General features: G+C 46.8%; 1 protein-coding gene across 3 annotated transcripts in view; it reads right to left on the bottom strand.

Moving 5' to 3' along the window:
• ARHGEF28 (Rho guanine nucleotide exchange factor 28) overlaps window positions 1–16,382 on the bottom strand; it is a 367,072-nt gene that overhangs the window by 245,959 nt on the left and 104,731 nt on the right. For all 3 annotated transcript variants that reach the window (XM_077462520.1, XM_077462516.1, XM_077462518.1), the window contains exons 3-4: window positions 10,050–10,197; window positions 8,495–8,785 (exon numbers count right to left, since the gene is read on the bottom strand). In XM_077462520.1, coding sequence (XP_077318646.1) covers window positions 8,495–8,785; window positions 10,050–10,197 — 439 coding nt within the window. The remainder of the gene's footprint in view (window positions 1–8,494; window positions 8,786–10,049; window positions 10,198–16,382) is intronic.

Raw genomic sequence — 16,382 nt, 5'->3', positions numbered from 1 at the left:
ACATCCAGAAGTAATCTTGCAGACCCCCCCCGGGTATAAACTAGGGAGGGGGTAGGGCCCTAAGGCCCGTTAGACAGAAATATGAAGACATGAACCTGTAGACCCCCCCTAAGGAGCATCAGAATATCAGGTCGGCTCCTCGCCCCCTGCCCAAAACCAGTATTGAAAAGGAGAGGGGCACTCCGACCAGCCCTCCAAGTTCCAAAATGGAGGGACAGAGCTAGGGGGGGGGCGAAATCCGATCCGCGTGACACTGGGCAAAGCTTGTGATGCTTGTGGACCCCAGTCAGGTAATCACCATCAAAAAATTATCTCTGCTGGGGAAGGGAATCAATCCATCTGGAGGCCTCACTCGGGGCGGTAAAGAAACGAACGGATTCTCCGTCAATCACTCTGAGTTTCGCGGGGAACATCATGTTGTACTTGAGACCTTTGGTGCGCAGCTGGGCCTTGACTTGGTCGAATGTCCTGCGTTGCCTCTGCGTCTCCACAGAATAATCAGGAAAAAGCATTAATTTAGCATTTTCAAAGCGCAGGTCCCCCACCTTCCTCGCCTCCCGAAGAACCAGGTCTCTGTCTCTAAAGTTCAAAAAGCGGAAAATAAACGTGCGTGGCGGGGCGCCCGGTGGGCCACGAACCGACGGCATTCTGTGCGCTCGTTCCACGACAAAATGGGGGGAGAACTCAGCGAGCGGGAGAAGTGTACGTAGCAAACGTTCGGTAAAGGCTTCGGTGTCACGGCCCTCCGACCCCTCCGGGAGGCCCACCAACCTCAGGTTGTTCCTCCTATTCCTGTTCTCGTGGTCCTCGGCCCTGGATTCCAGCGCCTTCACCCGCACCTGCAGGGTACGGAGGGAGGCATCATGGTCGCGGGTAACATCTTCCACTTCTCCAACCCTCCGCTCCACCTCGGCAAGCCGCTCCCGGTGTTTATCCATATCTCGCCGGATAAGCCCCATATCGAGCTGTATCTGCTCTATCTTAGTGGTTAGGGTAGTCTGGCAACCAGTGATCGCTTGCATAAGTGCTTGAAATTGATCATCACCCATCGGTGGCGTGTCAGCGTGGTCCGTTTGAGACGCCATGTTGGTGTAGGCCTGCCCGCGTGCCGCGCGGGTCTGTAGTGGAGTTCCCGGCGGGGTTCCCGGGACCGTATGCTTCTTCCTATGGGAACCGGAGCTACCCCTGCGCATCCCCGAGCCTCACCACCGCTTCACCGGCCCACGGGGAGAGATATATGTCCCTAAATGCCGGATAAATAGCCTGCCAGGTGCGGAGCTCTCTGCAAACACGTCCTAGCTGGTTGCCATCTTGGCCACGCCCCCCTGATGAGTGTATTCTAACGGTGGGGAAACCTCCCAGCCATCATAATACAATAGCTCCTTGGAAGGGATTCTTACGTTCACTTCGAATGAGTGGATGGGGGGAAGTGATTCAATTTCTTTGGTTCAACCACAACCATGTATGGCCTCCCTTAGTTCACATTGCAGCTAATGTATTCAACCAGGTGCTCACTGGCAATCATAGGAACCACTACAGCAATAGCAGCAAATAATTGCACATCTCTGCTTTATGTGTCTTTCATCTTTAATAAAATGGCTAGCGAATGGTAAGACAAGGTTTCTGCGAGAAAAGTTCCTTTTCACCAGATGAAAATCAACACATGTCCGTTCTCATGGCCCTAAACAACCTACCTTTCCTGTATGTATCTACCCTGCAGTGGTACAGCTGTTTAACTTGGAGGCACAATGTAACAGTGAAAACACATGAAGTGGAAAGTTCACATTAAGTATACTATGCGCAATAGGATTTATATGTGCCCAGCAGTGCTGGGGACAAAGGTCTGCACAGCTATAAACCAAAAGCTACAAAGAAAGAGGAAATAACCGGAAAACGACACTCAGGGGACATGTGTAGATCTGACATGATTGAAGAGGCACCCCCCCCCCCCCCCACCCAAATTCATTGCGACCAAACAACCTCTCCCTGTGATCTACCCATCTGGTCATGGGAAAGTGACAAGAGCTACTGAGCAATACAGGTTTCAGCCTGACAACATGTGATTGAACAGACATCAACTGTCCGTCCTGACATCTGTGGAGGGAAGCAGGAGCTCCTTTGTGGAAGTGACTACGAGACCCAGGGCACTTCCTGTTCCTGCAGAACGTCTGCACCTGGTAGGGGCCATAAGGGTTTCTTATATTTCTTCCTTTAGTTCTACATGGCTGAAGTTTGAAGAACTGCACTGCAGTCATAGTAATACAGCATAGCAAAAGCTGTGATTGGATTGTAAAGGGAAAGCTTATTGATGAGGTCATCTCTGTGCCCTGACCTCCATTCACAGCACTCTGCAATGCAGCCAAGCCTCCATTCACAGACCAAAACCGTCACCCATCAGACACTAGTGCACTGGTGTCTAACACTGTTAACATGGTCACAAAGGGGGAAGCAAGGACCTCAACAGTGGGCATCTGTACATGTGCGGGTGCACAGCTCTGAACACAAAGTGTAAGTTTGGGGGCATGCACCCACACGACTGTCAAATTGGGAGCAGCGGCTGTATTTGTTAAGTTGCTTCATCCCAGCTGACATCAATAGGACTGTCTGCATGCAACACCTGTGCATCCCTGTGCAAGTAAACCCAGCCTGACATGGGTGTATGCTGTAGCACACCCTTTGTGAACGAGCCCTTTTATGGTCTCCTGTTACATCCCAGCTGTGGAGGGCTGGGCACTTCTGCCCGTTTAATAAAGCTGAGTAGTCAGCTCATTATAAAATAGAAGCAAATTAAAAATAACAATGGATTATTAGAAATAATGAACAGGTAGCAACCATGTAGTTTGTCAGCATGAGCTTCCGATTACCAGCAGTGGTTCTATGTGTTACTCACCACCTATGTCGAGAGGCTTTATAAGGCTCTGTGTCAATAAGCTTTATACACTTCAAACAGGTGTGCATTCCCATACAAGTCTATGGTAATACAAACCTTGCTTGAAGCAAGTCAACTACAGGTAAAATATACCTATCAATGAACTCTGAAGGATCTTAGAAGCCTCTCAAACTGATGTCAAATTGATGCCACTGACATCAGCCCAATGTATGGACCACAGGCCCTGACTCTGCTTCTCCCTTTAGAGACTGCTAAACACTCAATTTGTTCAGCTTGTGCAGTTCCCAAACTCCCTGTAATCTTTTCCACCCTACATTCCCAGTACTGCCTTTACTTAGCTAGCACCTAGTAGCCATGTGAATCATTGCATGGCTCGATTTCTAGCATTCAATCCATTGTATTCTCCTCAGTCTGGGTTTGGCTGCTTGTGTTTTCATTAGTTATTGTTTGATTTCCTGCTTTGTTTCTCTGTTTCATGCTCTTGTGTTTTTTTCATTTGCTCCATTTTCATCTTCTTGTTAGTGTTGAAAAAGACAGAAATGAAAATCAGTAAGTAGTAAGAACTCAAGTAGATTAAACCCTCATTGCATATAGGGTCGTCTGGTTACTTTGTCCTTGTTTTAATTTTGGTTTGTTGCCCGTCTTCCTGGGAGGCAAATCACAGTTCTCTTAGCCACTTCCAGTCCAGGAACATAGGCTGCTGGATCAGCCACATGTCATTCATTTGTAATGTACTACCAGCTGCAGAGACTACAACTTCCATAAATTCTAGCAGGTACAGGGAAGTTATTGAGAGATCTAATTCCTGGGGGGGGGGTCACTGGGAGATCTGATCCCTGGAGGGGAGTCACTGGGACATCTGATCCCTGGAGGGGAGTCACTGGGAGATCTGATCCCTGGAGGGGAGTCACTGGGAGATCTGATCCCTGGAGGGGAGTCACTGGGAGATCTGATCCCTGGAGGGGAGTCACTGGGAGATCTGATCCCTGGACGGGAGTCACTGGGAAATCTGATCCCTGGACGGGAGTCACTGGGAAATCTGATCCCTGGACGGGAGTCACTGGGAAATCTGATCCCTGGACGGGAGTCACTGGGAGATCTGATCCCTGGAGGGGAGTCACTGGGAGATCTGATCCCTGGAGGGGAGTCACTGGGAGATCTGATCCCTGGAGGGGAGTCACTGGGAAATCTGATCCCTGGACGGGAGTCACTGGGAAATCTGATCCCTGGACGGGAGTCACTGGGAAATCTGATCCCTGGACGGGAGTCACTGGGAAATCTGATCCCTGGACGGGAGTCACTGGGAGATCTGATCCCTGGAGGGGAGTCACTGGGAGATCTGATCCCTGGAGGGGAGTCACTGGGAGATCTGATCCCTGGAGGGGAGTCACTGGGAGATCTGATCCCTGGAGGGGAGTCACTGAGGGATCTGATCCCTGGAGGGGAGTCACTGAGGGATCTGATCCCTGGAGGGGAGTCACTGAGGGATCTGATCCCTGGAGGGGAGTCACTGAGGGATCTGATGCCTAGAGGGGAGTCACTGAGGGATCTGATGCCTAGAGGGGAGTCACTGAGGGATCTGATGCCTGGAGGGGAGTCACTGAGGGATCTGATGCCTGGAGGGGAGTCACTGAGGGATCTGATGCCTGGAGGGGAGTCACTGGGAAATCTGATGCCTGGAGGGGAGTCACTGGGAAATCTGATGCCTGGAGGGGAGTCACTGGGAAATCTGATCCCTGGAGGGGAGTCACTGGGAAATCTGATCCCTGGAGGGGAGTCACTGGGAAATCTGATCCCTGGAGGGGAGTCACTGGGAAATCTGATCCCTGGAGGGGAGTCACTGGGAAATCTGATCCCTGGAGGGGAGTCACTGGGAGATCTGATCCCTGGAGGGGAGTCACTGGGAGATCTGATCCCTGGAAGGGAGTCACTGGGAGATCTGATCCCTGGAAGGGAGTCACTGGGAGATCTGATCCCTGAAAGGGAGTCACTGGGAGATCTGATCCCTGAAAGGGAGTCACTGAGCGATCTGATCCCTGGAGGGGAGTCACTGGGAGATCTGATCCCTGGAGGGGAGTCACTGGGAGATCTGATCCCTGGAGGGGAGTCACTGGGAGATCTGATCCCTGGAGGGGAGTCACTGGGAGATCTGATCCCTGGAGGGGAGTCACTGGGAGATCTGATCCCTGGAGGGGAGTCACTGGGAGATCTGATCCCTGGAGGGGAGTCACTGGGAGATCTGATCCCTGGAGGGGAGTCACTGGGAGATCTGATCCCTGGAGGGGAGTCACTGGGAGATCTGATCCCTGGAGGGGAGTTACTGGGAGATCTGATCCCTGGAGGGGAGCCACTGGGAGATCTGATCCCTGGAGGGGAGTCACTCGGAGATCTGATCCCTGGAGGGGAGTCACTGGGAGATCTGATCCCTGGAGGGGAGTCACTGGGAGATCTGATCCCTGGAGGGGAGTCACTGGGAGATCTGATCCCTGGAGGGGAGTCACTGGGAGATCTGATTCCTGGAGGGGAGTCACTGGGAGATCTGATCCCTGCAGGGGAGTCACTGAGTGATCTGATCCCTGGAGGGGAGTCACTGAGTGATCTGATCCCTGGAGGGGAATCACTGAGGGATCTGATCCCTGAGGGAAATCACTGAGAGATCTGATGCCTGAGGAGAGTGACAAAGATCTGATTCCCGAGGGAAGTCATTGAGAGATGTGATCCCTGAGGGGAATCACTGAGGAATCTGATGCCTGAGGGGAGTGAGTGAGAGATCTGATCCATAAGGGGAGTCATTGAGAGTTCTTCCCTCAGGCTCCAAGTTTGGAGACAGCTCCCAGTTTGGAGACAGGATCTCTCACCCGGGGGTCTGAGGTGTCCCAGCAGGATTCAAGAGACATGAGGGCTCAACCAGGAGTCAAAGATGCCCCAGCCAGGAGATCTCATCCCAGGAGTCAGGTGTCTGGAGAACCTGTATCCAGAGGCCAGGAGTGGGCCGTGCAGCAGGGCACAGCAACTAAAGGCTAAGTGATCCAAGTGAACCAGGAGAACTGGACAACATAGTCAGGACTGGCAAGAAGAACAGTGGTGCTACTGACAGATGTAGCACCCTGGAGTTTTGGCAGGGATGCACCTCACAAATTTACTTGTCAGGAGTAGTTATCCTGGTTCATGGTTAGAGATCTACAGATTTTTCCCTAAGTTTGGCCTTGTTGGACTTTTCTACCACTAGGTGGCCCGGGTACTTGGTGGTATTAGATATGAAAAGGGCAACCCAAGGTCAGGTTATGGGTATATGGGGTATCTCAGCCAATAGGCAGGGGCTTTCTTGGATCCCTTGGCCTGCTGGGAGAACCTATATATTTGGGTGAAGTCAGGCGATTTTGTTTTTTCTGTGCCACCTGGACGGCTGTCTGGGTGGACATGTGTCATGTGCCCCGAGCTACTAGGCCAGAGACTGGGCCTATTCCAGGGGCGTCTGGCTGCTAGGCTGTCTGAGGGCCTATCCAGAAGCAAGAGAGAGTGCAGGGTTGGGACTGCGGCTTGCAGTCCAACCGGAAGTGATGGTTCTGCCAGCCAGAGAGCCTGTCAGTGATCGAGGGTAGAAGGGAAGCTGTCGCCACTAAGGCACCAACCACCTTATTACCAGGAACCACAGTGAGTAACTGAAGCAAGTACCGGAGTAGTATTCTCACTGAACGGGCACGGTGGACAAACAGGAAACATCAGGCGGTGATCAAGTCAGGGACCCAGCCAACGGAGGTGACGCTTGCAGAGCAGCCTTGTGTGTCAAGCCAGGGACCGAGCAGGCCAGTGGGGTGAAGCTTGAGAAGTATCATGAGTGCCAAGCTAAGGATCCAGCAGAGAGGCGGGGATGATACTTGAGGAAGATACCACCGTGAAGATTGGAGGATCTAAAGGAATTCAGTGACAGTGAATCTACTGAGAGACCGGGGGCTCAGTGTACGGAAGAACTACAAGGAGAAGTCGTAGTGAAGGTGAAAGAACTGTTATGTTTTGTGTTAGGAACTGTTAAAGACCGTTGCCATAGGAGACAGCATTCTTGCACGTGCAGATGTGGCTTCTTGCGGGAGGCTTTTTCCCTGCATGGCTGTCTTCCTATTGAAGTCTCTGAGTTTTCTAATTGAACTTGCAACTACTCAAGGGTGTTCTGGCCCTGACCCTCTCTTCCCCCCAAAAATACAAAAGGACTGTTAATAGAAATAAAACCTCTTTTGCATCCAAGTAGTATCTGCTGCCCAATGACTTTATCCATCCTGCATCCACTATGCATCACAACCCACCACATGCAGAAGAATGTCAACTATCTCTAGCCCTGGAGGTTCCCGTTAGACTGAAGGAGGCCGGAGACCTTGCTACACAAGGAAGCCAGATGGCTTGGTACTTTCAGTTGACTTTTCATGTTGATGGTGGAAACCTTTGCATGGGCAACTGATTTCTATTTTAACTGTTCTGTTCAATAAATGTGGGCTGCCACTCGCTAAAATACAGTTTGGACTAACATAACTGCCACATGAGCATAATCACCCCAACACCACACCACAGGTGGCAGATGCTCACTGTTACTGCAATGAAAGAGGCCCCTTTTTAGGTGAACTCTATTAAAAAAAAAATGCAGGGGCTATTTTATCCCTTGTTAGTTGTCCCTATACTTGAGTATCACTCACAAGTTAAAAAACAGTCTGGTCTATTGTTTCTTTTACAGTTTGCTTCTGTATTACCTGCAATCCATAAATAAAGAATAAAAAAAAAAGAAAAAAAAAACAGTCTGGGGAGGGGACCTCACAGTCCAACTGCATTTTCACGGAGACAAATAAATTCTATTTGTCACAGCAGCCTAATAAATGCCAATATGGTGAGCTACCCGTTTCCAGTCACTACTGCTTGCAGCCTCCTGGAACACGTACACTCATATATTTAGCTCAGTGCAAGATAGGTTTACCACTTCCAAACCGAACCGTCTAGTATTAGGCGAAAAATAGTTACAGGAAAAATGCAGCCTGGTGGAATAGATATTTATCTTCATTACAGCTAATAGCAGACAAAGATGTTAAAGCTAAGCTCCACGCTCAGAAATTTTCATTAAAGTGTACACTTTAATGAACACAAAGGATATAAATCCACTTTGTGTGCATCTAATTAGTTTACAATCCCAGATATAACCTTGTAGAAGTAACAGTGACATTATCATTGTGCTGTACATAACCTGTGCAGAGAGCAGAGCTATGGGATATGGGAGGGACCCAGCAGGCTCCACCCACTACAGCCTGCCTGCAGAAAACTACAGGAGGGGGCGGATACCGGACTAATCACCCTGCACAAGGAGAGGGCGCAGCAGTGGGCGGTCTTCATTACAGGAAGCTTCGGCACAGAAGTAAAATTTTACACAAGAATACTGCACTGATCTCGAAGAAATGCACAAATCACACCAAGATTGAAGGAAGGTCACACATGACTTTTGAATTTAGACAATATTTGTTTTGTCTGAAATCCAGTTTTAAGTGAAAATGTGGTTATACTTTAAACCAGCACGGGATACAATTCTCACAAATGTTTCATATATATATATATATATATATATCTTACCTTTTTCAGAAAAGGATCCAAGAAGATTCCAAGGAGTCAAGTCCTCGTGTGCGAAGCATAGCATCATGTTACGGTCCAGTAACTGCAAGTCCTTGAGAGTCACATCAAACTGATCGAGAATGTCCTTGTGACTGCATGGAGTTAGGCTGTCGCTGTTGCTTTTCAGGAAGTGGGAAATACTGCAAGCTTTATCTATCACATAGTCTAAAGTGGTGCACGCCACAATAACTGGAGAATAGCCATCAGTGTGCATACATACAGCCACGGTTAAGGATTCTGAGCAATTATGTCCTGGGAAAAGAGATATATAAAGACATTTACTTTCATAATTCTTATCTGAGAGTAGCTTTTACTTCTGTATGCTAAAACAATAAAAGTTTAGAGACTCATAACAATAAAAAGGTAGCTATACACACTGTATAATCTGATTGTACAATCTAATTATATCTGCCATCAACTATGTAGTGCAATAAAGATTTAGGCTAGGTTCACACTATACCGCACTGAGTTCCAGTCACATCGATACCCGCACCCAAATTGCGAGAACCGCTGCGGCTGCCTTTTTAAAAAGGTGCATGCGCCTTTTTTGTGTGGTTTACGCAGCACAGCAACCCATTCAAATGAATGGGCTGCCCTGTTCAACCGCGGGACGCACGACCTGCACTAGAGTGAACCTATCCTAACTGTTGTTCAGGGGCTCTGGGCTTCAGCAAAATGGAAGCCTCTGGCAAGCAGAACCAGGAACAATGCAAATTGTTAAAAGCAATAAAGGCAATTTACAGCGCATGCTAATTTTGGTAGCATAATTATGAATGTGGAACGTATGTTCCTCCCCAATTCATTACAACTGACAGCATTGCACACAGTTCTGGATGGAACAGTGATGCACACTTTACAGGGTCAAAATAGACAGTGAAGTGGCAACATATCACCTTCTTACCACGCCAACTGTCTCCACAGATCAAATCAAAAATGTACTGAAGCCAGAGGAGCAGCATAATAGCCAGACAACAAACCTTTTCAGAAGGTTATATAATGGCGGGCACTGTATTTGTCTCATGGCAGACCAAGATTGCTAATTTTCACTTCAAATCGAAGTATGTTGAGCCAAGTGACACTGACAGGGCCCTGTCACCTGGCTCAAATTTCTGATGATTCAACAGGATAGCCTCAGCTGTGTAAATTTCCCCTATAAAACTGTGTAGAGGTGTTTGTCCTTTCCCTCCACTCAGGTTTCAGATTACACTCAGCTCCCTACGATATGCTCCGTAGTGTTTGACATCAGATCCCTGCCCCATGCCTGCTAGCGCTGAGAAAAGCGGAGCAAAATGTGTGTTTTAGGAGGGCGGTAGATAAACAGGTACAACTTATGTAGGAGGATTTGTTTAATCTCTGTGCATCACCTGAGGCCAGTCACTTCACTAGATACATTTAGGCATTTACAACCACTTTAAGCGTAAGGCTTTTTGTGTTTTTATTTTTAACAACACAGTTGTCAAAATCAAAGCAAAAAAAAAATAAAATAAATAAAAATAAAAAAAAAAAGGTTCCTGACCTGGTAGGATGGAGCACAAAGAATTTGCATTGACACGTTCTGCGAATGTGACATGCCGATGACTGGATCCATTGTAAACAAAATAAAATTCTGCATCTTCTGGAAGGTGGAGGTCTTCAGCAAAGTTTGCATACACAGTTATTTGGCCCTGGAAAATACAGAGGGTGAAAGAGAAGATAAGTCACAGTTTTAACTTGGCCTATAATGTACCAGAATTTATGAATGAGGACTCTTACGAACGAAACTTTGCCTATAGCACTCAGAATTTAATTTTATATATAAAAAAAAAAAAAAATACATAATACATAACACATAATACAGAATACAGAAACTGATGGGCTAGTATGAGCAATTACTTCTACTGATAAACCATACATGTGTTTTGTAATTACAGTTAGGTCCATATATATTTGGACACGGGCACAATTTTCATACTTTTGGCTTTGCATGCTACCATAATAAAAATTAAAATGAAACAATTCAAATGAATTGGAAGTGCAGACAAATTTTAGAAACTGCAACCATTTTTATACACAGCCCCCCTACACACACACACACACACTTTCAGGGGCTCAAATGTAAATTGGACAAATTAATATAATAACCATAAATAACATTTTGTGAGAATCCTTTACTGGCAATGACTGCCTGAAGTCTGGAACCCATGAACATTACCAGAGACTGGGTTTCCTCCTTTCTGATGCTTTGCCAGGCTCCAACTACAGCTGTCTTCAGTTGTTCTTTGTGGGTCTTTCTGCCTTTAGTTTTGCCTACAGAAAGAGAAATGCATACTCAATTGGGTTGAGATCAAGTTATTGACTCATGCAGCCATTGCAGAATATTCCCCGTCTTTTCCTTCAAAAGCTCCTGGGTTGCTTTTGCAGTGTGTTTTGGACCATTGTCCATCTGTATTGTGAAGCGCCGTCCAATCAACTTTGCTGCATTTTGCTGAATCTGGGCTGACTGTATAAAGCCTCATGCACACGAGACGCAGTTAAACGCGCGTTCAGATGCAGTTGGACAGTTTTTTCAACTGCACCTGAACTCATTCAATGTTATCCTATGTGTCCATGCACACAGTCTCGTTTTTTTCCGTTTATATGCAGTTGCGTTTAATCTCGTTTTTCCAGAAGCAAAAAAATGCGTTCAGAAACAAAAATTTCTGCGTTTCAGACGCAAAACGCGGCAAAACGCGGTAAAACGCGGCAAAACGCCGCTACCGCGTTTAGCCGCGTTTGCGTTTATATGCGTTTTTAAAGGTGACCTTTTTTTTTACATTAAAAATCTCAAAAATGATTGCAAATGATGAAAAACCATTAGAAAAATATTTTAAACAATTGCAATTGCAAGTGGACAATCCACAACTTGTGGCAAGTGACGTGGCAAGTGGACAATCCACAACTTGTGGCAAGTGACATGGCAGGTGGCAAGTGATGTGGCAAGTGGACAATCCACAACTTGTGGCAAGTGACGTGGCAGGTGAAGTGGCAAGTGACGTGGAAAGTGGACAATAGACAACTTGTGGCAGGTGACGTGGCAAGTGACCTGGCAGGTGAAGCGGCAAGTGACTTGGCAGGTGACGTGGCAAGTGGAAAATCAACAACATGTGGCAGGTGACTGGCATGTGACGTGGCAAGTGGACAATAGACAACTTGTGGCAGGTGACGTGGCAAGTGACCTGGCAGGTGACGCGGCAAGTGACTTGGCAGGTGACGTGGCAAGTGGAAAATCAACAACTTGTGGCAGGTGACTGGCATGTGACGTGGCAAGTGGACAATCCATAACTTGTGGCAGGTGACGTGGCAAGTGACGTGGCAAGTGGACAATCCACTTGTGGCAGGTGATGTGGCAAGTGATGTGGCAAGTGGACAATCCACTTGTGGCAGGTGACGTGGCAGGGGACGTGGCAAGGGACGTGGCAAGTGGACAATCCACAACTTGTGGCAGGTGATGTGGCTGGTGACGTGGCAAGTGGACAATCCACATCTTGTGGCAGGTGACGTGGCAGGTGACGTGGAAAGTGGTGTGGCAAGTGGACAATCCACAACTTGTGGCAGGTGATGTGGCTGGTGACGTGGTAAGTGGACAATCCACAACTTGTGGCAGATGGCATGGCAGGTGACGTGAAAAGTGGACAATCCACATCTTGTGGCAAGTGACGTGGCAGGTGATGTGGCAAGTGACGTGGCAAGTGGACAATCCACAACTTGTGGCAGGTGATGTGGCAAGTGATGTGGCAGGTGATGTGACAAGTGGACAATCCACATCTTGTGGCAAGTGACGTGGCAGCTGACGTGGCAAGTGACGTGGCAGGTGACGTGGCAAGTGACATGGCAAGTGGACAATCCACATCTCGTGGCAAGTGACGTGGCAGGTGATGTGGCAAGTGACGTGGCAAGTGGACAATCCACAACTTGTGGCAGGTGACGTGGCAGGTGATGTGGCAAGTGACGTGGCAGCTGACGTGGCAAGTGGACAATCCAAAACTTGTGGCAGGTGACGTGGCAAGTGACGTGGCAGGTGACGTGGCAAGTGATGTGGCAAGTGGACAATCCACAGCTTGTGGCAAGTGACGTGGCAAGTGGACAATCCACAACTTGTGGCAGGTGACGTGGCAGGTGATGTGGCAAGTGAACAATCCACAACTTGTGGCAGGTGACGTGGCAAGTGACGTGGCAGGTGAAGTGGCAAGTGACGCGGCAAGTAGACAATCCACAACTTGTGGCAGGTGATGTGGCAAGTGACGTGGCAGGTGATGTGGCAAGTCACGTGGCAAGTGGACAATCCACAACTTGTGGCAGGTGATGTGGCTGGTGACGTGTCAAGTGGACAATCCACAGCTTGTGGCAGGTGGCATGGCAGATGATGTGGAAAGTGGACAATCCACATCTCGTGGCAAGTGACGTGGCAGCTGACGTGGCAAGTGACGTGGCAAGTGGACAATCCAAAACTTGTGGCAGGTGACGTGGCAAGTGATGTGGCAGGTGACGTGGCAAGTGGACAATCCACAGCTTGTGGCAAGTGATGTGGCAAGTGGACAATCCACAACTTGTGGCAGGTGACGTGGCAGGTGACGTGGCAAGTGAACAATCCACAACTTGTGGCAGGTGACGTGGCAAGTGACGTGGCAGGTGATGTGGCAAGTGACGCGGCAAGTAGACAATCCACAACTTGTGGCAGGTGATGTGGCTGGTGACATGGCAAGTGGACAATCCACAGCTTGTGGCAGGTGGCATGGCAGATGACGTGGAAAGTGGACAATCCACATCTCGTGGCAAGTGACGTGGCAGGTGATGTGGCAAGTGACGTGGCAAGTGGACAATCCACAATGTGGCAGGTGACGTGGCAGGTGACGTGGCAGGTGATGTGGCAAGTGGACAATCCCCAACTTGTGGCAAGTGACGTGGCAAGTGGACAATCCACAACTTGTGGCAGGTGCCGTGGCAAGTGACACGGCAAATGCAAGTGTACAACTGCTCTCTATGCTGCTGCTGCTCACTCTGATCAAAATAGCAGAAATAGTTAAAAAAAATGCTTTGAGAGCTTGGGGAGGGTCTACATGATGTTATCTTTATAAACGCGTCTAAACGCAAACGCGTCTAAACGCGTCTAAACGCGACATGCAAACGCGGCAAAACGCGCGTTTCTAAACGCGCGTTTCAGCTTTTTTTTAACAGAGGTTTCATCTGCGTCTCGTGTGCATGAGGCCTAACTCTAAACACTGCAGAATTCATCTGGCTGCTTCTGTCACATCATCAATAAACACCAATTGCCCAATGCCACTGGAAGCCATTTATGTCCATGCCATCACACTGCCTCCACCATTCTTTATACAGGACGTTGTGTGCTTTGGTTCATGAGCTGTTCCAAGCCTTCTCCGCACTTTTTTCTTTCCACCATTCTGGTACAGATTAATCTTAGTTTCATCCATCCAAAGAATCCTTTTCCAGAACTGGTCTGGCTTTTTTCAGTGCTTTTTTGGCAAAGTCTAATCTGGCTTTTCTATTCTTCAGGCTTATGAATGTTTTGCACCTTGTGGGGAACCCTCTGTATTTGCTTTTATGAAGTCTTCTCTTGATTTTAGACTTTGACAATGATACACTCATCTCCTGGAAAGTGTCCGTCACTTGTCTGGATGTTGTCAATGGGTTTTTCTTTACCGTAGAAAGGACCCTGTGATCATCCACCACTGTTGTTTTCCAGGCCTTTTTATGTTGTTGAGCCCACCAGTGCATTTTTCTTTCCTCAGAATGTACCAAACTGTTGATTTGGCCACTCCTAATGTTGCGGTTATCTTTTTTGTTTTTGAAGCCTTCCAATAGCCGTTTTCACTTGCAAAGACAGCTCCTTTGAACGCATGATGTAGGTTCACAGCAATAGATTTCAAATGAAAATACCACACTTAGAATCAACTCCAAACCTTTTACAAGCTTAATTAATGAAGAAATAGCAAAGAAGGGGTAGCCCATACCTGGCCATGAAACAACTTTTGATTCAATTGTCCATTTACTTTTGGGCCCTTGAAAATGGGGGGTGGGTATATACCTAAGAGCTGTAATTCCTAAACCATTTCTTCCGATTTAGATGTACCTACCCTCAAAATTATATAACTATAGCTTGAATATGTTTTGGTAAATACCTGAAAAAAAAAAAAAAAAAAAAGGTGTGCCTGTGTCCAAATATATATGGACCTAACTGTGTATTAACGGTCTTAATTCACTTGATAAAAAAAAATACTGAGGGCAGGGATTAAACTGCTCCAACTACCAGCCTGCAACAGCAGCTGGAAGACTCATCTGCCATTGAAGTACTAGTCAATGATGCAGCCAAGTCACCAATTTGATTCATTCTCCAGATGTTTTCCAGGATAGGTTTAACTCTGACTTTGCAGCCACAAAAAAAAAAAGTCCCCACTTCAAACAGTAAAATAAAATTTAACAAAAAGGTCCCAGATTGAGTCTTTTGATGTCTGATAAAGCTGGATATATGACTGTAGAAGTTCATTGGAAAATGTTAATTTTAAGAACATTGTTCAACTTTCTTATGGTTAGTGGGGTCAAATCAATGTTCGTTTTCAACCACAGTAAAAAAAAAATAATAATAATTTGAAGGAGCAGGATGGAAACATTTTCTAACTGTGAATATGGTTTTTGTTCAGGAAAGTCCATTCACTCTAAAATCAAATGTTAAAAAAAAAAAAAAAAAAGTTTCCTTTTAAGTATTTTCAACTTTTATCAAGTCATCAAAATGTACCAATGATAATTTTCATACGAATTTAAAAATATACTAGTGTTGACCAGGTTAGTCACCCTTTGCAGAAAATCAAAAGAATGTGTGCTCAGACCTTACAGATCCCAGGCCGCGCTACGGAGGCTCAAATGAGATGTAGGCGTAAATAGAAGGACTCACAAACAATGTCGCCAACCCTAAAAGTTACTACCCCCCTAAGGGGATGTAACCAGAATCAGAGGAGGTTATTTATAAAAGGGGTTCGGCGCCACTGTAAATTTGCTCAAATGGGGTGTGTACATAAAATAGAGGTACGCCTCCACCATTAGCCTATCACAGAGCCACAAGAGGTGTCATAACTTTTCAACACACTTATCAATTTAGTGGCATATTAATATCTTATTATTTACCACGTATTTATCACTGCTGCCACGCTATGCATATGTTATTTACCATATTACTAATTCCCGCTGCTTACGTAGTTGTCTAGTTTTGTGTCTACGTAGTCAAGCTTGGTCTAATTTATAGCCATCTTTTGTGGTACCTGATTGGCTGTGTTCAGGAATTGTTGTATAATATTGTTGGCAGTGTGTCTCTATTTTCTATATTCTGCATATTAGTAGTAGTTAGCTTTAGGGGGGTTATATATGTACTTCCCTTCCCTCTCTCCTCCTGTGTAATTCATATATACACTCCTCTGGATAGGATCTGATATCTATATGACACCTCTTGTGGCTCTGTGATAGGCTAATGGTGGAGGTGTACCTCTATTTTATGTACACACCCCATTTGAGCAAATTTACAGTGGCGCCGAACCCCTTTTATAAATAACACCCTTTGCAGAAAGCCATATGATTTCTGATCTGAGACCAAAGGGCATATTTCTCCAAACATTCATTGGTGGAGAATCAGTTACTTTCCTCTAAATCACATGCCCCAGGCAGATCCACTTGCAGTGAATGTCAGACTCACTGCTTTACAGTGAGGGAAAAAAGTACCATATTTGATCCCCTGCTGATTTTGTATGTTTGCCCACTGATAAAGAAATGATCAGTCTATAATTTTAATGCTAGGTTTATTTTAACAGTGAGAGACAGAACAACA

Source organism: Lithobates pipiens, unplaced genomic scaffold, assembly GCF_037356315.1.
Source record: "Lithobates pipiens isolate NorthernLeopardFrog02 unplaced genomic scaffold, aLitPip1_a1.2 Scaffold_3, whole genome shotgun sequence".
NCBI lineage: Eukaryota > Metazoa > Chordata > Amphibia > Anura > Ranidae > Lithobates > Lithobates pipiens.
Note: the sequence above shows the minus strand (reverse complement) of the source record. Positions and strands in the feature narration are given on the sequence as shown.